We start from the raw sequence: 19,968 nt of genomic DNA on the forward strand, positions 1-19,968 counted from the left end.
ACGCTCGACGAACTACTGTGATGTGGCATATCCGGATAGTGAATAATTGAGAAGAAATCTGAATTGCCATTATGGTAACCATCTATGATATCTGAGAGTAGTTCATTACATTAGTATTCTTTCATGAATTGGCTACATGTGAAGGGACAATTGATGTTAATCTCATGCCCGTAATAAATCGTTGATAACATTAACACAAAACTAACACCGTTATTCTCAAAATTACTAGGTAGGCAAAGACACGCTATAGCATGCCTTCTCTCTCTGAAAGACATCACGCGGCGAAGAATATTTGTCGTCTCCCAAATTCCATGCCATTCTTAACCTAATGCCCCTTCAAGTATGATTTTTTTTGGCTTTTCTCTATCAAGTCGAATGATTCAAAGCCTAGGTAGAGTTATGAAACTTCTATTCAAGCTCTTCGCTGAGAATGACGGTTCCGTAGGTTGTCCAAATTTGACAAACAAGACCTAACGAACGGGGACTCCATAGTGATAATTGCCATCCCTAGCCAGAAGTCATTGATTATTGAATGGGTAAGCTACCTATTTACAAATAAAGCTCATGGTAGCTTCATGAGTAGTTGCATTTCTCTGGGGCGTACGTTAACCTATGGAGAGGCCTAGAACCCCAGGTAGAGAAATAGGGGTAGTGATGGAGGCCTCTCATAGACTGAGACTTGCAATGGACGGCCTGTGCGACCTCATCGGCGCTATTTTTCACCTCCCAAAGTGTAAGCGCCTTAAAGGGGCCAGGCCTTGTCAGCGTGTGTTGTCAACTGCAGCTAAACGCTCGCTCATCCGAAATCTTGACCCGAATGGGCAATCCTGTCCATGCTGTTGCTAAAGGACCCAACGCAGTCATAGATCTATGAAATATCGAAGTGCTTGTAAACTAGGCGCGCACTTGAGTTGTCTTTCTTCTGTGACGAAAGATCTGGTATCTCTCAAATTTGGACATGGCAACCAGAGATTAAATACTTATCTACCGGTAGTTAGATTTATTAAGATGGGAGGAAGATAGTTGACTTACTTGATGGCCACATAATCTGCACCCTGTCTCACCAATATTGAAGGGTCTTAGGCTCCGAGATCTCAGCACCGTTGCTCTACATCTCACCAAATCTGGAAGAGGTCTTGCAATGAACCTGCGGATACACAACATCATCATCGCTCACGTTCCTGATGCGCTTTCGTCCCTGGTTCCCTGTCCATCTCGAATCGCTAAACATCGGCACTGAAGTAGGTCATCATGCCACTATTATTTTGCGAGTAGATTATGGTGCGGCTAATGCCTCCATCACGCATAATCGTGCAACATACCTTAAGCGCATGTTGAAAAAATTCATCAACCGGCGGATACGCTCCACAAGGATCAACGCTTGGGGGTCGAAAGAGCAAAACAGCATCGTGGCGAGATTTAATGAGAAATGTGCTCGGATGCGTATGAGACACGTCCAAAAAGGGTGTGCGCGTGACGAATGGCATTGATATACTTTCGAGCGAGTTACGCGTCCAGTAGAAAGTCGTCGAAGCGGTGATTGCGGTCCGACTTAAAAAGAGGTACGGCACGCCTTGGCAAATGCGCGTAGCCGGGCGATTATATTGATCTAGCATCGAGCATCGTGGATATTGAGATGAGAAGGCAACGATCCGCTTCCGCAATGCTTGATTCGACCTCAAGAGCCAACCAGGATTGATTAAATCGACCCATCGCTGATTTGAATCACGTCTGGAGTTCGGAGATTTCCGATTTATATCGAAAGAAGGAAAACCCCCTTACTGCAAATCACCAGCCACGTCGTCATGGTTTTTCATATGTTCAACAAGTAGGCACTAGAGAGGAGCATGCATATTCTATGGAGTTTTGTTGTTAGAGTATTCATGTTAAGATTTGATGAAAGAAGAATACCTATCTTTGATGTAGTTTATAGACAGGAATTAGCAGAGGGATATCTCTGAAACTTCAAGATGTTACGGTAAAGATTGGCCATTTAGGGTAGTTTTCTATTAAATTACCGATTTATTCAATGACTATATCCAAATAGGTACCCACGTATTGAGAGCTAGACTGGTATCTAATACCTGAACTGTTGCAGACGCATTCTACAGATGTTTAGGTAGTGGTGTTGATGAGAAATACTCGATTATGATGGGGCATACAAAGGGACGCGCACGTTAAAATTTATTGCATTGAATGACGACTACTGCTTGTTTAATTAATTTTACTTTTCAAGTTATCCAAGTTTATATTCTAGGGACAATATGATTAATGTCAATTGATTTTGCTCGCAGACTCGCATGTGCTCCAACGGGGATATACCAATTTCAACCCCCATTCGTCTTCAAGAAACGGTGGGGCGGGGCGCATACCTATCATCATCCCATGGCCAGCCTAGGAGTGTATACTACCAACTACCAATGGCTACAAAAGTTGTAAATAGTAGTTGGCGAGATTGTTCACAGACTGAAGCTTCTGCAATGCATCGATGGAGATGTGAAGTGAATTCTCCACGACCCGAGCCTGATTCGTTTCCAGGTCGCCTTTTCGGATCTCGAGGTGTTTCGCAAGTCTGGTTGCGCTTAAGTAGATCGTAAGAGGCATAAATGTGTGTGCCTTGAAGTAGCCAAGATGTTCATGCTCCTTTGCCAGGCGAGCAATTTCTTGGGCTGCCCAGAATCCGCGCTCTTGAAATTCCCATACCACAGTTTGGTTTTGGTCATTCCTCGATAACGACTCAACAATCCGACATAGATAGATGACGGCTGCGTGAGCAACCATGTATGAGAAGATAATCATGGGGTTCTCAGCTACAGTTATCGAGGGGTAGTTGGCTTGTAGATTATTCAGCCGGCGTGTCAGCATGCCGTCTAACCAATCGTGCCTCGAGGCGAAATCGAGGGGAATATTGCTGTACAGTGTTTCTATCGTGTATATCTGCTTATGGGATAGCGCTCTACTGCAGATTGTAACCAGGATGACGCATTCCGCTAGTGGCGCATATGGTCTTATTTCTGCAGAAGACATGGTCTCTGCGAGGAAGCACTCCTGTGGTACAAGACCCCTCTGGAAATCAATATCCAGACATGGAAGACGTGTATAGACCTATTAAGATTGAGAGTCAGTGACTGCCCCCGCAGTGACCTCGAGATTGTCGCGTTGCTGCTTATGAGAGGCTAGAACTCACCACTTCCTCGCTTAACGTCATTGGTGCGCCCTCGCTGACGCTGATAAACCGGTCAAGGCAGTAGGCAATCCAAAAAGTGCGTCTCTTCTCTTCTATTGAAATCGGGTCCTCCTCGTGTTCTGCTCCTAAGGGTTTAGGGCTATCGAGGTCGTAGAGCCTTAAGAATTGCACTAAACGAAATACTCGACCGGCGCTAAGCCAACCGCGACGGTAATTCGTTCTAGAAAACTCGTAGAAAGTGATCAGAATCCACGCTTGAACATGTTCTATATGGCAGACTAAAGCGTCATTGCCACTTAAGTCTAGCTGATCAAGCATGAACCGGGTTTTGGCGTACATAGTCTCCTGAAACCCACTGAACTGGCTCGAAAAGGCGGTAGCGGACGTCCACATAGCATACTGTAGGCATTGCTGTGCCTCGCTCATATTATGACTGTCATTCATCCATCTGAAAGTTTTCGGCTTGTTAAGGATGGGAATAATTGGTTGAACACGATCAAAATATAGTTGTATCCTGTAGGTAGAGTTAGCCCCGATAACCGTAATTGTACCCGTAGGTAGGTAAGTAGAGTAACCCACAAGTCAGCTTTCGCGAGATCTGGTACATAAACATCGCCAATGGAAGGGGGACTCTGTTTCGGTGACGGATAGGATGCTGCGATGGTAGGTAAGACCGACACATCGGGGAATAGTAGCGGAGAACGAGGCAAGCCATCTGGCGGTGGTCCCCAAGCCAGAGGTATCGAGTTACCTGACGGATGTTCATGTTGCGTTATGTCCCAGTCTGGCACTGCGATGACGATGAGATACTGTCCTCGACACTAGAAGAAAGCAAAGTCCGTTCTTGAAGATGTCTCAGATGTGCCGGAGCTGAATGATTGTCTGACAGGGGAAAGTTGGGGAAGAGGTAGTAAGCCCTAAGCACATACAAGGAAACTGAGCTGAGGCATTCTCTTTTACTGGCGATTCACTCGTCAAACTGAGTTCCTGTCCATCGCCGTCCTCGTTTTGTGATGTGGAGAGACGGCGCTCGAGTGCTACTACCTTGACATTTAGCACTAGTAGCGATGTTTTCTGGAGATCACATACCGATACGACTACGTAGAGCACCTATGCTCCCTTTCTTGGGACCGCGAGGTACACGACGGTCGTTTACTTCGCATTGAATCTGAGCATTTGCGCATGCACCGCATTGTGGACGCTGCCTGTCGCACCGAAGCTTTTTCTTACGGCATTCTTTGTGGTTTCATCCAATTAGTATCGGGGTCTGAATGAGACGTTGTCATAGAATATCTGATCTAGATCCTCGGGTTTTCTTCCTTCTTTTCTGCGTCATGCGCCGATTCTTACTTGTGTTGCCAAGGGCTGAGACGTTCGAACTTACCTTCACAGGCATATCCAGGTTGCTGACGTGGCTCGGCCCGTCCATACATGGCGTTCTGTTTACCTCAAAGACTCGGCGATTCAAGCAAATTTGAATGATGTCAAAAGAATGAAAGTTTTTTGAAGCTTATCTCATAGGTAAGTTCATATCGTGCTTGTTGCTAAATAGTAGCTCCATTTGTAAAACAACCGACTTCGAGGGGGTTGATAAGCCATTAAACAACGACACGGCGAGAGATTCGTTAGGATTAAAGGATATTTTGCCAAGAGCAAGAAAGGGCTGGCTGCTTACGCCACTTCGGAGCCTGTTAGTGACTCTCTACAAACCAAGTGATTGTCTTAACGAGATTTTCCACATCGGAAAAGTTTTCATTGAAGTCAGCTAGCTCCTGGATACGCCATTACTCAAGTGGGAATTTTACATCAGGTCTATACCCAAACTGTTCACTTCAGGGCCAAATGTGGCCAATCTTCTTGAGGATCAGCATTGGTAACGGTCAACGGCATGGGCTGCATAGTCCCCTGTATTTCCCGACGCTCGTGTTTTCGTAGTATCCCGCGCGTCTGATATGTTTGGAGCCGGTATATCCCATATTTCTCAGCCCGGAATGCACTCATCGATCCGAGATCTGATGGAGGTTGCAACGGAACCATCCTGGTGATCGAAGGGTAGTAGCATTGATACCCTGCATTCTTGTTCCGACTACCGACATAAGGCTCATGAAGAAAGCCCTTTAGGCGGTCTCGCGCAGAATCGGCAAAAAGACATCCGATCTCATGCACCGCCAATTTGCTTCAAGGAATGACCTGGTAAGAGCCTTGGATATATCAATCCAGGTCCATATGTATTCTTTATAAAACCATAGGTTGAGATATTGTCATATATCAAAGAGTGAAGTTACCTGACTAGACCCAATATCTAAACTAAGACAGTCGATCAGTTCGTGAATTAGATTAAGCTCTTGATCACACCTAGCAATGGAGAGGACCCATAGCGGATCCATCCGTAGCGAGCACGGTCATCATTTTAGTTAACTCTCGAACCAATAAGATCTGACAGAACCGTTGTGTTGGGACTGTAATGCCCGGGATGCAACTAATCCTAGAAGGTCTGACGCAGATCTCAGCCAAGCAACCAAGTGAATCATTTCATTGATTGATCACACAAGAAAGTGAGTCATTGTCTTTTCTCTCTAATCATATCCTAGCTAATGTCTTATACTAGATATCCATGAGAAGTTTTCTATAGACGTAGAATTTTGTATATAATTGAATGATCGCAACTTATCAAGCAGTTCAAGTGAGGCTACCTATGTGTGGAATACCTAGGTACCTAGTATTGCTCTGTTCAAACACAGAGAAATATAAAGGCGTGGTGGGCACCGTTGGTACCAGGACGAAGATCCGAAACTCTATCATGGTAAATATGACCATGATCTACCTGTCTGTGGCATAAGAACTATACCTAAACGCGCGCGAACGCCTACCTACCTAACTTGGTAGGTAGACAGGTAGGTATCATACCGCCACGTCCAATGAACTGAGCTGGCTGGTAGGTTGCATATCATCCTGCAAGATGCGTCTCGGCGCCTTCTTCTCCATTCAACCGAAGAAATCTTTACCACATGGCTCATACACCCTCACAGCCTCGGTGAAACTGCAGCCATCTTGAATGGTAGCAAACAACTTTGGGTCGGCATGTTCCCAGGTGACGAACTTCCGATAGTTGATGTCATCACTAAACTTCGAAGTTTCAACTCAAGCTAGCCGCCTCAATAGAACGCCATGCAGCAATTTCGACGCGGAGAGCCTCGTTTCCTCATCACCCATTCGCTACAGCTGACGAATGGCCAGGTGCCCAGGGAGGTATCTTGTTGGACAGCCAATAACTCACTCAAGGGGATGATAGGTACGTCTCAATATAGTGTCGCTCACTCCGATATCTAGGCGCAACGTACCTAGATAGGTGGGAACCAGGCGACCCAATGAATCGAGAAACCACTTCGATGGGATCGGCGAGCATGTTAGAGAAGACTTAGAAGTAACATGAAACGTGACAGTAAAGCTCAGCACCTGTTATGGTGTCTCTAGTGGTAGCGGTAAAGATATTCTTTCCCAAAATAGGCATTTAATAGGTCTATTCTCTGCCAGATCGTAGGTACTGCAGTATTCTGTGCTGACTGGGCTGCCAGATTGCGTGTGTTGTTCATAACGAGGTGAGAAATGGTCAGGAACCCAAATTCCTGGTAGTTTTATATGCTATGGCCTCGAACTGATCCGTGCTGCCCCACAAAATCGCGTTTGATTCTAGCATTAGGACCTACTAAGCATGTTATCTTTACATCTATCTACTCCGAACGCGTATGGGTACATGTGGTTGCGATGGGTGAAACTAATGGATTGACGTCGTTGAATACCTATATTTCTGGACACTTAAGTATTATCCTCTATCCCTTAGTGAGCATTCGACTCTTCACGACGGATTTTAGCTGGCTAGGTAGGTATGCTTCTACCTCGGTCTTTATGCGCGTTTAACCTTTGAATAGCACAGCCTACATCTGGAAGAACGATGCAGCTTCAACTTGACTCACTTTCATGACTGGTATTTTGGTCGATGCATAAAGTACCGTAAGTCCGTCTATCTTCTTGGGCACAAAGTGGGAATGCGAGTAGGGTTCACCTTAACTCTAACTCATGAGGTCATCACATTGCTGAAGGACCACGAAATATCGTCTTTATGTGGCGTATGATGAAGACCGAAGTAGCATACCTTGAGGTGTTTATCTACTTCCTGGTACCTAGCTACCTGGGTAGCTGCCTGGGTGGGCTTCGATGGTGGAACATGCGCCGAACGACTGCTGATCGAAGCCACGATTTTGAGTCAATCACTACCGCCATTGGCCTGAATTGCCCCGACATCCGACAATATTGTTAGATCCCCAAGTCGATTCTGCTTGCAGTTCTCAATTAAAAGACGTGCTCGACAGGACGGCGAAAGCCCTCGAATCCCCGGGAAGTCATCCCGATAATTCACAATGACGCTGAATATGACAAGTTTGGGTGTCTCCCAGGCAAACAATCGCATCACTGGTAAGAGGAACCAGAAGCCAGGTACCCGATATTGAGCAGCGCAAGGATCATTAGTGGCGCGCCGAGGGCGGATGATGGCGCCTGCATGCCGCTGGATCTGCGTCGGGGCACGCTGGCAAGGAAAATAGAGCCCCCAAACTGCCTGAGCGAGGAATCGAATAATGTCACTGAGAAACAATGACTTGGACTCTTAGCATGACCTTTTCACTCGACCTCTTATAAGGCAATCGTTATCTACAAAATTATCATAACACAGAAGGGACGCCACAATATTGAACATCTACATCGCCAGTTATTCCTTTTTAGCCAATGTTCCGGTATTACGGTACAAGTACATGCACGTATCAATATTTAGAAGACACGGGCCGATAAATACTGAAAGAGGAAAGACATCAGGATACCTAAGCTTATAGGTACTTCATTGCTAGCATGTTTATGTTGCCAGGTATTAGATGTCATCGGCGACATGGGCGCCATGCGATAGTAACTCACTAGGGTCTTCCTCTTTTCATCAAATTCTAGAGGTATCTATATTCATGTTATCGGGATGGCAAGCCAGTCTAGCTCGTTGTCACACGTCGAGAATCAGGAATCCTCTAACATAAGGCCCGATGAAAACCAACAGATACTGCATATGCCGTCGTTTGCGACAACCATAGCCAGCTTCTCATCATCGTCACAAAACGAGCTTCATCGGACCCTGAACAGATCAGAGGAGAAGCAGTTTCCTAGCATAGAGAACACGGGACACCAGATCCCTAATATCGTCGCCGAAGAGCATGGCGTAACTATAGATAGACCGCAGTTAGTGACAACCTGATCTACCTACTTTTGAAGTCACATAGTGCACCTGATCTAATCGTCGAAAGACCCGGGGAACACCAAATCGACGCGAAAGCTTCCGAAGTAACACTGGCCTGTGATACCAAGCCCGAAGATCAGAAAACGTCTGACAAGGAGACCGAAAGCCAAGAAGCTCACGGCATCGAATTCAAGGAATGCGGCGACGAAAGAACCCCCCGAGAAGCATCAGGACACAAGAAAGTGGATAGTCTGTCAAGCCCGATACTGGTCAACCAGAAAGATGAGGAATATATCCAAGGCGCCAAGTTGTACCTGGTACTGATCGCACTCACGGTTGTCTATTTCCTTGTAATGTTGGATAACACCATTCTCGCGACCGTGAGTGCAGTTGCAACACCCACCGCTTGAAACAAGCCACACACTGACGAAGCCCAACAGGCAATCCCTTATATCACCGACGAGTTCCATTCCCTGTTAGATGTTGGGTGGTATGCCAGCGCTTACCAGCTCATCTCGTAAGTACTCGATCCTGCACCCGCGATGCTAATAAGCAGCCACAACTGACGGGGATAAGGTCAACACTGCAGCCATTGGGTGGAAAGATTTACTCCAAGCTAAACTCTAAGGTATGCTCTCCCAATTCCAATGAACGGGCCAAGAGGCTCCAACTTACGCCATTTTATAGTGGTCGTTTCTTGTCTACCTTATCCTGTTCGAAATCGGATCCGTAGTATGCGGCGCAGCGAAATCTTCGGCCATGCTCATCGGCGGGAGGGCGATTGCCGGAGCAGGTGGATCGGGGCTCCTGAATGGAGCTTTGATCATTCTCAACTCTTGCGTCCCGCCGTATCGCCAACCAGGTAACTTACCTTCAGCTCTAGAACAAGATTCCACTGACCGAACCCAAAGCTGTTGTTGGCATTCTCATGGGCCGTAAGTCGATTTGCTCCCGATAGATGAATCGCGGACGTTAACGAGATGCTTGTAGTTGGTCAATTAGGTATCGCATTCGGTCCAATCATCGGCGGCGCCTTTACTGAATACGTGACTTGGAGATGGTGTAGGTCATACTTCAATATAATACCATCTTGACTCCCTAACACGTTTTAGGCTTTTATATCAATCTCCCTATCGGCGCCGTTGTAGGATTGATAATTGTCCTCATCCACATCCCAGATCATATTAAGAAGCCCGACGCACGTCAAGTACTCAGACACGCAGTTATGGATTTCGATCTTCTGGGATTCATTCTCTTCGCACCGGCAGCCATAATGTTCTTTCTCGCGCTCCAATATGGTGGACATCAGTACCGGTGGGATAGTTCGCAGATTATTGGCCTTTTCTGCGGTGCGGGAGTAACCTTCATAATATGGTTATCATGGGACATCTATCGGGGAGATAATGCCATGGTACCGCGTTCGATGATCAAAACCCGCGTCGTATGGGCTAGTTGTGCGACTGGGTTTTTCATGGGTGGGACGGTCTACCTGACAGCTTACTACCTGCCTATCTACTTCCAGGCCGTGCTCGCCAAGTCACCATTTATGAGTGGTGTAGCTGTTCTACCTAACATTCTAGCGCAAATGATCTTTGGGATTATATCAGGGGGTCTAGGTAAGTTGATGTTCTCCATTGATACTTAGGTCTGCTGCAATCCCTAACTAGGATATAGTTCAAAGAATTGGGTATTTTCCCCCGTTCATCCTCATGGGCACCGCTCTTAATGCAGTTGGATGCGGTCTTTTAAGTCTTTTCTCACTTTATACCCCCACGGGCCATTGGATTGGGTTTCAGATAATAATGGGAGCTGGCCGTGGCTTGACTATGGCTGTCGTAGGTTCCTCTCCTTAACCCCTGACGTGAACTTGGTTGAGGAATCACTAACGATCTTTATCCTAGCCGTTTCTTGCAATGCAAAACAGTCTCCCAAAAGATATGATACCAAGCGCAATGTCAACCCTAGTATTCTTACAGAATTTCGGTGCGGCCGTGATGGTCGCCCTGGGGCAGACTATCCTCACCAACAGCCTCGTCACCCTAATACCACAGTATGCCCCAGGTGTCGACCCATCTCTTGTCTTAAACGCCGGTACGACGTCCGAGGCCATATATGAAGCCATAGGGCCAGATAAATTAGAGAGCGTTCTTTTAGCATACTCGATGGCTCTACAGCGCGTCTGGTATTTCACCGCTGGCATTGCTGTACCGCCGTTTTTTGTGGGTTGGTGCTTCACCTGGGAAAATATTCGCAGGAAATCTAACGAGCCGGATTCACATGAGCCTACCGAGGGTCCGAAACAGGAATAAAGATGATATGACAGGTTAAAGACGACATGGGTGCATCATAATTGGCGTTTAGGGAAACGGGTAACGAAGCAGGCACTGGTACAGGAAATCGTAATATCTCTCACACGCCATACAAGCGTCTCGTATTTCATCTATTTATATCTGAAGTTATGCATGAACCAATGAATATCATCGTCCTACCTCTTTTATAATATATCGGGTAGGTCCCAGGTAGGTAAGCAAGATCACACGCACTCCTTACAATAGTGCATCACAGCAATACATGTGAGTTGATTTGTACAAAAAAACAACAAAAATGGTGGTATAATCTAATCAAAAAGCCAAAATACTAACCAACAATGCAAGGGACCTCAACCAAATCTCAAATCACAGAGTAACCACAACCTTCGCCGCAGAGACCCCCTTCAAATTCGTATCCATCGCCTCCTGGAGAAACTCCAAGCCCTTCCCAACAACCTGCGGCTCAGGCTTCACAAGATACTTCCCACTCGCCAGCGCCTTCGGCAAGAAGTCCTGATAGATCATCTTGCCGACATCCTCAGCAATCACATCCGGGGCCCAGATGAACTTCGTCTGCACGCCCTTGAACCTCGAGCTCAGCGCGATCTTAACATTCCACCACAGAAAGCCCAGCATCACCCCCATCATCTTCAGGAAGTTCTTCGACATTGTCGCAGGGTTGATCGGAACGGTGGTCTGCGCGACGAACTTCCGCCCGTTGCCCGGGACCGCGGCTAGGATGTCGATGCACGCTTCTAGAGAGCCGATGCCGATCGCGATAGCGCCTGCGCACGTCTTGTCTTTTAACGCTGCGATGATCATGGCGACTGTGTCGGGGTCATGGTAATCGTAGACATGCGAAGCGCCCAGCTCCTTTACTAACCCGAAATTCTTCGGCGATGCCGTCGCAATGACCTCGTATCCTGCCGCCTTGGCGAGCTGAATAGCGCTGCACCCAACGCTACTTGAACCACCCCACACGATGAACACTGCATTCTGTGTCTGTTCGTGAGACTTAGGCGGCCATGTCGGGTATTCCAAGGCGTTGTACTCTTTCATGAAGAGGCCACAAGCAGCGGTAGATATGCTCATCGGGAGAACACAGGCTTTTTCGTATGATAAGTCGTCGGGGATTTTAGTTGCCAAGTGACTCCGTAGTACCGTGTAGTGTTGGAATGCACCTTCAGGAGCGCCAGCAGAGCGCTTGTCCAAACTAGCAGCAAAGCCCACCACACGATCACCAAGCTTGAATGACTGCGCTGCTTTTCCCCCTTTGCCGACCTCCACGACCTCTCCCGCAACGTCACTTCCAAGAACATGCGGGTATGTGATCCAAGTGAACATTTGGTCGCCACCGTGCTGCTTGGTATAGTCTACCGGGTTGATAGCGAGGGCGGCATTCTTGACAACGATTTCATCGGGGCCGGGAGCTGTGTATGGCGCGGGCTTGACTTCGAGAGGTATCGCGCCTGCCTTTACAAGGTACGCGGCGTAGTTTTCGGGAGCCATTGTAATAAATAAGTAGTATAGGACTGAAATTTAGGTGATTAATTCGATAACGAGGTTTGACTGACTATAAATCTTTAGGTACGTGAAAAAACAACGAAAATTCCTAGATAGATGAAGGCTTCCTAGACTTCCACAAAACGATGTGAAGTAAAGCGCAAACTAGGAGCTAGGGTAAAGTCGACAATTCGATGTCAAATATGAGTAGGTACTTTTTATATTAAGATCTTTAAGTGAGACACAAGAAAATCCTTTCCCTAAGGACTGCTATTCACCATATATATAACCGCCGATATATTGCCAAATCGCCATCGAAATCGTCGAAGATGCCTTAAATCTCTCTGACGAATATACATGTACAAGGTACATTGTGGATCGAAGTTGCTCGAAGTTAAAGATCTCCCAACACCAAGCCATATCAAGCCTAGTGAAGCCGGCATTTACAAAGGAGCGAGTTCAGGATCTCAGGGCAACAGGGATCTCGGACTTAAGACTTCCTAATCTGGACAAATTCAAGCCATCGATTGGCTCTCATCGCTTCACGACTTAAAGTTAACTCCGGCATCAATTCAACTAAAGCCGGTGCAAAGATAGACCATCCAATAGTAATTGCCCCCAGGACTCCGACTGTGCTACTCAGTTGCATGTTAAACACGCGTATTATCTAATATCATTGGCTTACAAGTGTTGTTAGTACTGGGAAGTTTGTGCTGTATTATTAAGATAACTGGCCATGATCATTGACCATCCCACGAACCTATGTTAATTGCGATTCCTCGCTCCGCGAAGTTTCCGTGCCCCAGGAGTTAGTCTCTGCCGATACCGTGGGCGGCTTGATTTCAACGGATGTAGAATTGGTCATCAGGGACGTCGGACCACGAGAAATACGTCTGCTTACCAAATAGTAAACTTCCAATCATCGTACTAGGTAATACTAGAACCTAAAGACTTTAGCTAAGATATTACTAACCCAAATCACATCATGGATTGACGGGTAACTCCAAGGGAACATTCCATGGCGCAACAGGGAGGGAAGCCTGTTAGAATAGGTACCTACTCGTCTAATAGGTAGTCATTCATCGCTGCCATCAATGACATTATACTCACACTACACACCTCAAACCAAAGCAATCACAATCTCCAATCCTCTGCCATTCGTTCATAGACCACCTAGCTTCCTAGCTTCCTAGTTTCCTAGTGCACCCAAGCAGCCTCTACCTACAACCACACACTCACATTCACACAATATACATCCTACACATACTAGGTAGGTACACATACTAGGTAGGTACACATACTAGGTAGGTACACACTCACACATCCACAGCACCCAAAAAAAAGAAGAGCGCCCAACCCATCTATAAGAACCCTAGTACCTAACCTAGAACACAACAGAACCCACCCACCTCTAAACGCCATGCTAGGTCGTAGAAGGAGCGAATATTCGACGTACAAAATATGTTAAAAGTGAAGCTATACAAGCTATACAGACGACCACCCTCATTTCCCCAGGTCGTACGCGGCGTTATCTTACTTAGGTTGATATATCCAATAACTAGCCGTCCGATATCCAACTGTGCTAGGTATTTTATCAAGAGCTGCGCGACGCTGGGCTGCTCGGGGTTCTAAAATTAACCGTGTAACCATCGCACAACTAACTTTTATCTACGTGGGATATCGCGACGCGATGCTGTGGTACCAGGAGCCCATTAATCCTCAGGCTGGCTTAGCCTGCAACGCTGAAGCAGATCATCATCTTGCCTTCTCTACCTCTCTGTACAACACCAAAAATCCAGCTTCGAGCCGGGACTCGAATCGCGACATGGGGTATATGTAGGCCTTTTCTATCATCTCATTTATGCGTCGTTTTAAGTGCGCATTCTACTGGAATGTGCCTCTAATCTTGGCGTAAAGGTTTGTGTCGAAGAAATTGTAATCGGTATCGAGTTCGCAGAATTCGTGCGCTCTTAGCAAACGCTCGGCCGTGGGGCGGTCTCTAGGGTCACTATAATCTCATTAGTAAAATATTCGTACGTAACTAAACTGTAGACGGGAATCACGTACACAGTGAAGCAGTCCAACATGAACCCCAGAGCATAGGGGCTAATGGTGTCGCGCACGTCGTCTGTGATTGGCGGCGTCTCTCCGTTCGCGATTTTGTAGATTGCACCAACAGCTTCTTCCTTGCTCCAGGGTCGCCTGCCCGCGAACATCTCTAAGACGACGCACCCCAAACTCCAGATGTCGACCTTTGCACTGTACCCTTCGCCCTGAGACCGAATTACTTCCGGCGCCATCCAAAATACCGAACCTTGCATCGAGTTGGTCTTGTCGTTGCCGTAGATATTGTCCGTCTTCTTGCTGATACCAAAATCCGAAATCTTGCACGTTCCGTCTACATCTAGTAGAATATTGTCGGCCTTCAAGTCTCGATGTAGGATACCTTCGCGGTGTAGGTATGCTAGACCCGAGAGTGTCTGTCGAGTCAGCGAGCTAACCACCGGCTCCTCAAATTTTCCATGTTTGCGCAAGCATGACCCGATACTACCACCAGAAATGTACTCCAGGAAGATGCTGATGCTTGTCTCCTTCCTCTCGCAACCGAGATATTGAACGATATTGACGTGATCTAGATTCTGCATCGTGTCAATTTCCTGATCCAAGGCCTTAAGAAGCTCCTTCATCTTATTTTTATCTCCAGCTGCGGCTTTGGGATTGACTTCAACTTCTTTGACGGCCAAGAATTCACCCGTCGTGGCATTCATACCCAAGTATACACGTCCGTATGTACCCTTGCCGATAAGCTCACCCTTGAACCACCGGAAAGTAGTTTGCCTCTTCGGAAGAACATCCTGTGGAATTTGTGGTACAATCATCGACCCACGTTCGGGGCGAATTTGAACAACATTAGCACCAAACATCTTCGTACTCTTCCGGCGCTGGATCATCGATGACGCCCCGGCTCCGCCGCTAGCTGTGGTTGTAGTAAATCGCTTGTTTGCTTCATGAGCCCCACGCGCTACTTCTCGGATGGACTTCATACGGCCAAGACCGCTGGAGCGCTGCATGTTCCGTGTCGCAACAGAAGCAATCGAAGGGGGACGCTCTAGCGCCTTAAGAGTAGACTCGTCCGATCCGAGTGTATCGCTCTCGTTGTATACCGACGATCTCGTAGTACCAGTTCCAGTAGCGGGCGTAAGTGGTTCGATATTCATAGAGGATGCAGGTGCTTTACCATTTCCAACTGGGAGCTCCTCCTGCTCGTTTATTGGCGACACGGGTAATTCGTTCTCATCTAACACAGGTTGATCTAGATCGAGCTCCGGGAAGAAAGCATCAAGGTTGCTAAGCAAAGCCTCGGGAGGTGGACGGTTGGCCCATACACCACGATCGACGAAAGACTTTCGGCGATTAAGTTTGCTATCGTCAGACTGCCATTGATCCGAACCCGGGGTTCCTGGTGTGCGGCGGTGAGAGTCTCGTCCGCTCCTGATACTTCCATCGTCGTCCTCTAGATCAGGTGTATGAGATGAACCTGGAGAATTATTAAACGTCACCGACAGACCTTTCTTAGACCTCGAAGTCTTAACCCTCAAGTTCGGCCTCTTGCTATCACTAGACTCCGAGTCGCTATCGAGTACACTTGTCTCGTTGCGGCTCGGCTGTTTACGTATCGACTTCTTGGACGGCTGTCTCCCCCTCATCGGAATAGCAAATAAACCATCGTCCGAATCGTCGCCTGACTCTTCGTTCGCTGGGTTAGCAGGCGCTGCTGGCTTGGAAAACTGCACATCTGTCTCGGTAAAGTCCACATCGGGCCCGTAGGATTTTCGGCGGGGGGGACCTGTAGGATTTCCTTGGCCGGCGGGGGCTCCTGGGGCGGGGCGTGCCGTGCTCGGGCTAAGATCACCGGGAGAGGGCGCTCGTTGTGCTATTTCACGCATTTTAGTAATCGGATCTAGCTGTGGTTTGCCCCGGTTGCCATGGAGCGGGGTGCCTCCGGGAGAGTAGTCTGGGACAACGAATGGTATGTCACCGCGGCCCCATGTTAGAGAACCGGGCGAACCAGACCTTGACCGAGAACTACTACGCCCCGAGGCTGTCACGCCAAAATCAACGCTTGCCATTGCTCCCTTACCTTTCTGTTCCACTATTTCCGCTGCGGGTGCAGGTGCAGGTACAGGCGTAGGTGCCGATGTATTCCTGGGTGATACCGACCGTTGTTGGGGTACTGCGGTTGATGGTCGACCTAGTCGGCCCCAGGCACTTCCCATATTCACCAAGGCGCCAAGGGCCGATCCTGCCGGCGGGGAGGGGGGTCCGCCGGGTCGATTCTGGTATGGACCTTGGTTCGCCGCACCTGTCGAGGTGGACGGCCGCCGGGGACTAGGAAATCCATCTAGACTACCTTGAGATGGCCGCATGTTGTGGCCTGTCTTCTTACTCAGCGAGTTCGCCTTAATTAGGGTAGCGGTCTCAACGACTGGCGGCGCAGGTGCTTTCCTCTGCGGGAAGAGGATATCCGGCTTCTTGTCCTCAAATGGTGAGAGACGCGGGTGGTCAAAGTCCACATTCCTACCGACAATTCCAGTCTGGGGAGATATTTCATGAGGAGAAGATTCTTTAAGGGCTTGCCTTCGTTTAGCAAGATAAGCTGCCTGTTGCTTTTCCACTTCGGCTCGATACTCGTTAGCCTTGGCAGCCAGTTCGGCGTCATTTGGCGGTGAACCGGCTGAAATCGTATTGGTCCTCGAAGTGGGAGGTGATGAGCTTGACCTGGTACGACCATTAAGGTGAGCGTAAGCATCCTCGTTTATGTTAGACCCAGGGGCTAGATAACCGGGCGACAGTGCCGCTGGATGGGCGAGACCGCCATTGCTGGGTTTGCCGATCTTAATGAAGAATTTTAGAGTACCGTGAGCATCGCCCTTGTTGCGCTTATGAATCCACAAGCTTTGATCTTCTAGCGCTTCCTCGTGCGTATCGCGTCCTAACTCAGTTAAAAATATCTCAAACCCTCTCGGATCAGAGAGTCCTAGATGCATGGAGATGTGAGAGCGTAAGTCGGAGGCTGTATCACATTCGGTGACGTCGCAAAGTCGATAGTTCCATCTGTCCAATGTGATGAGGATAAAAACTCTAGGCCCATTTTTATTACGTCTGAATGTCGGGGCCGAGTCTTGAACTGCTTCTGGCGGGGGAGTTCCAAATCGCGGCCTAAGCATATTAGGGCTTGTAGGGGAATTTGCATCATCGGGCGAGGGAAATGAGCCATCGTCTTTCTGCCTATTCTTTTTCTTTAAGAAGCTCAGGAAGCTCTTGTTATCCCTCGCAGATGACGGTTCTGCAGAACCAGGCCTATTGTCATTTTCAGCATGCTTTCCATCAACATTGTACCGTCGATCGCCGCGACTAGCATGGATCATATCCCCGATCCCACTCATGCCATTTCGGAGAAGCTGACCGGCTTCCGGTGGTACACCTGATCCGTATATCGCTGCGTTCGAAGAGACAGAGTCGGTACTATTTCTGGATTTGTGATGAAATCTGCTCGAGGGAGATAGGCTTCCCGACGAAGGCTGGGGTTGGGGTAGAAATGCGGTTGATAGTTTCGGACTCGACCCAGGACTGTCACTTCGCAGCGCAGCTCGGTAGTTTCCATCCCCGTGTTCACTCAAACTTGGGCTTAGCTTACGACTGCTATCAATATCAAGATTTTTGAGCATAGCGCGGTGGTTGGAGTCTGAGCTCATCGTGCTACTAAGAGTTGGCATCGTCGTAGATCGAGACTGGGAAAACCCCCTGATGCTAGAGCTGAATTTGATAGGAGTATTGGGAGACTCTGCGTCTGTGCCAGCACTCTGTGCATGAGCACTGGCAAGTGACTCTTTACTGGCGTGGGATGGCAACGTTTTCGCGCTGTCGATTGGTTTCCCAGTGACTATACTTCGAATGAGACGGCGCATCCGCTTCCCCTCTTCTCTTTCTCGGGGTTGATCCCAAGTGGTATTATTATTGACACACTCCTGCGCTAATCGTGGATAGACAAGCTGATGCATCATCCCAAAATTTCCACGACCGCCTTTCTGACTACCAAGCTCGAGGAACTGTGCTCCGTGAATGTTGAGGTTCTTGAACGTCTCTTGCCATTCTTTGGAGAAGTGGTTCGCGGCTAGCCATAACAATACATGATCTAACGGCCACTTGGCCGCTAATTCGGGAGGTATTTCGGAGTGGACATTTGTAGAGTTCGAGGTTGTCGACAACATTCGGTTGTTGAACGCATTGGCGTATAGTAGCCCACGATTGGGATCGTCTATCGTCATACTATTCATGGTGCTCATGGTATTTACGCTACTAGTCTGGCTAGAGGGCCACGAACTTTGGTTTGTGCCTGTCGACTGCGTTGCCGAATCATCCGGGAAGAAACCAGGTATACCGACACCTTCTCCGTAGGTATCACCTCCTGGTATGTACGTCGCGGATACCATCGCTTCATTCGCATCATTCCCAGATCTATACGTGCCCGACATGAGCTCGGCCGGTGGAGGGGGTGGAGGAATGGAGAGAGTTCCGTTCGAAGCCTGAGAATGGAGTTTCGGATTATACGTTGGAACAGGACCGCCCGCAGGCGGAGGTGGGATCGCAAAGCTAGGTTGCCCATTGTAAGTACGGCCCCAGTTGTTTTGCCATGGAGGCTGTGGACCTAAAGCGCTGTTTGGCGGAGGACCCGGTGGTGGAGGCAGCACGACGCCGCCGGTTGCTGAAGGGGCACCCGGGTATCTAGGTGGCGGAGGTGGTATATTTAACATAGTATTGAGTTGCCCGGGTTGACCAGCGACGGGTGGCGACATCGGCGGAGGCGGTGGCACCTGAAACGGCCGCGCCTGATTCTGTTGGGTATTGGAATACATGTCGGATAGAGGATACAGAATAGCACGGCATGGATCGCTTCAACTGAGCGTACGGCTGCGAATAAACAGCCAAGTACGTATCGGGATCGCCAAGTGTGGTTATGATCGAGGATTCGGTAGATCGTTTAGACAATGAAGGTTCAAAGGTGATAGTCAAGTGATGAGCGACAACAAGACTAAGCAATAGAAATAATAGGCGATTGTAACAATGGGGCTTCTTTCACGATACGAGAAGATCGTCTAGTGTCGGCCGAGACGGGCGGATATGGTCGAACGGTCGAGAGGTTACCGGCCTCTTCCGATCTGGTTCTTGAAATAGATAATCGATCGGAGAGTGGAACAATCGATGAATTAATTCGATTTTCGAGTCAGATTGTTTTTCGGATGAAGGGGAGGGCAGAATATCTTTTGATAGAAAAGAACTCTGCGTGAGACCCCCGGTCACGATTTGGGTAAAATAGCGACAGCGATAACAGCAGGCACCATGACTAGGTAATTAATGAATATTGATATTATAGTATCGGATTATAATTGTGATATACGATGTATCGGATTAGCTACCGTCGTCGTCTTCGTTCGTCTATCGTCTTTCGTCGTGTTCGGCGTCGTCGTCTCTTCTAGCGGGGAGAGATATTATTAAGTGGGAAGTTATGAAGTTGGTTATTTTAGCGTTAGTGTGCACCTGGGCAATGTGTAGGCAGTGCGCAAAGTGGGTAGTGTTAGCGTCTTAGTATGCTAGCGTTGGGAAGAGCGAAGAACGAAGAACGAAGATCAGTT

At 48.1% G+C, this 19,968-nt stretch overlaps 4 protein-coding genes across 4 annotated transcripts; 1 reads left to right on the forward strand and 3 right to left on the reverse strand.

Moving 5' to 3' along the window:
• Positions 1 to 2,118: 2,118 nt before the first annotated feature.
• Positions 2,119 to 5,187, reverse strand: GGS22DRAFT_158736 (fungal-specific transcription factor domain protein). Its single transcript, XM_047960690.1, has 6 exons — positions 4,572 to 5,187; positions 4,277 to 4,423; positions 4,117 to 4,227; positions 3,767 to 3,977; positions 3,188 to 3,701; positions 2,119 to 3,105 (listed from the first exon to the last, which is right to left on the reverse strand). Exons 1-6 carry the CDS (start codon positions 4,618 to 4,620, stop codon positions 2,425 to 2,427), a joined length of 1,713 nt encoding a protein of 570 aa, XP_047820641.1. The 5' UTR covers positions 4,621 to 5,187; the 3' UTR covers positions 2,119 to 2,424.
• Positions 5,188 to 7,856: 2,669 nt separating this feature from the next.
• GGS22DRAFT_117907 (major facilitator superfamily domain-containing protein) lies at positions 7,857 to 10,954 on the forward strand. The gene is made up of 10 exons (XM_047958144.1): positions 7,857 to 8,464; positions 8,530 to 8,842; positions 8,903 to 8,979; positions 9,039 to 9,090; positions 9,150 to 9,324; positions 9,374 to 9,397; positions 9,453 to 9,524; positions 9,575 to 10,078; positions 10,137 to 10,297; positions 10,364 to 10,954. Exons 1-10 carry the CDS (start codon positions 8,208 to 8,210, stop codon positions 10,769 to 10,771), a joined length of 2,043 nt encoding a protein of 680 aa, XP_047820642.1. The 5' UTR covers positions 7,857 to 8,207; the 3' UTR covers positions 10,772 to 10,954.
• GGS22DRAFT_117922 (zinc-binding oxidoreductase CipB) lies at positions 10,859 to 12,568 on the reverse strand. The gene has a single exon (XM_047958145.1). The coding sequence runs from the start codon at positions 12,278 to 12,280 to the stop codon at positions 11,138 to 11,140; it is 1,143 nt and encodes a 380-aa protein (XP_047820643.1). The 5' UTR covers positions 12,281 to 12,568; the 3' UTR covers positions 10,859 to 11,137.
• A 1,464-nt stretch (positions 12,569 to 14,032) lies between these two features.
• On the reverse strand, positions 14,033 to 19,550 carry GGS22DRAFT_118028 (uncharacterized protein). Its single transcript, XM_047958146.1, has 2 exons — positions 14,342 to 19,550; positions 14,033 to 14,282 (listed from the first exon to the last, which is right to left on the reverse strand). The coding sequence occupies exons 1-2, from the start codon at positions 19,189 to 19,191 to the stop codon at positions 14,159 to 14,161; spliced, it is 4,974 nt and encodes a 1,657-aa protein (XP_047820644.1). The 5' UTR covers positions 19,192 to 19,550; the 3' UTR covers positions 14,033 to 14,158.
• Between the last annotated feature and the right edge of the window lie 418 nt (positions 19,551 to 19,968).

The sequence above is a fragment of the Annulohypoxylon maeteangense genome (genome assembly GCF_022496945.1).
Source record: "Annulohypoxylon maeteangense strain CBS 123835 unplaced genomic scaffold GGS22scaffold_5, whole genome shotgun sequence".
In the NCBI taxonomy this organism is placed as follows: Eukaryota; Fungi; Ascomycota; class Sordariomycetes; order Xylariales; family Hypoxylaceae; genus Annulohypoxylon; species Annulohypoxylon maeteangense.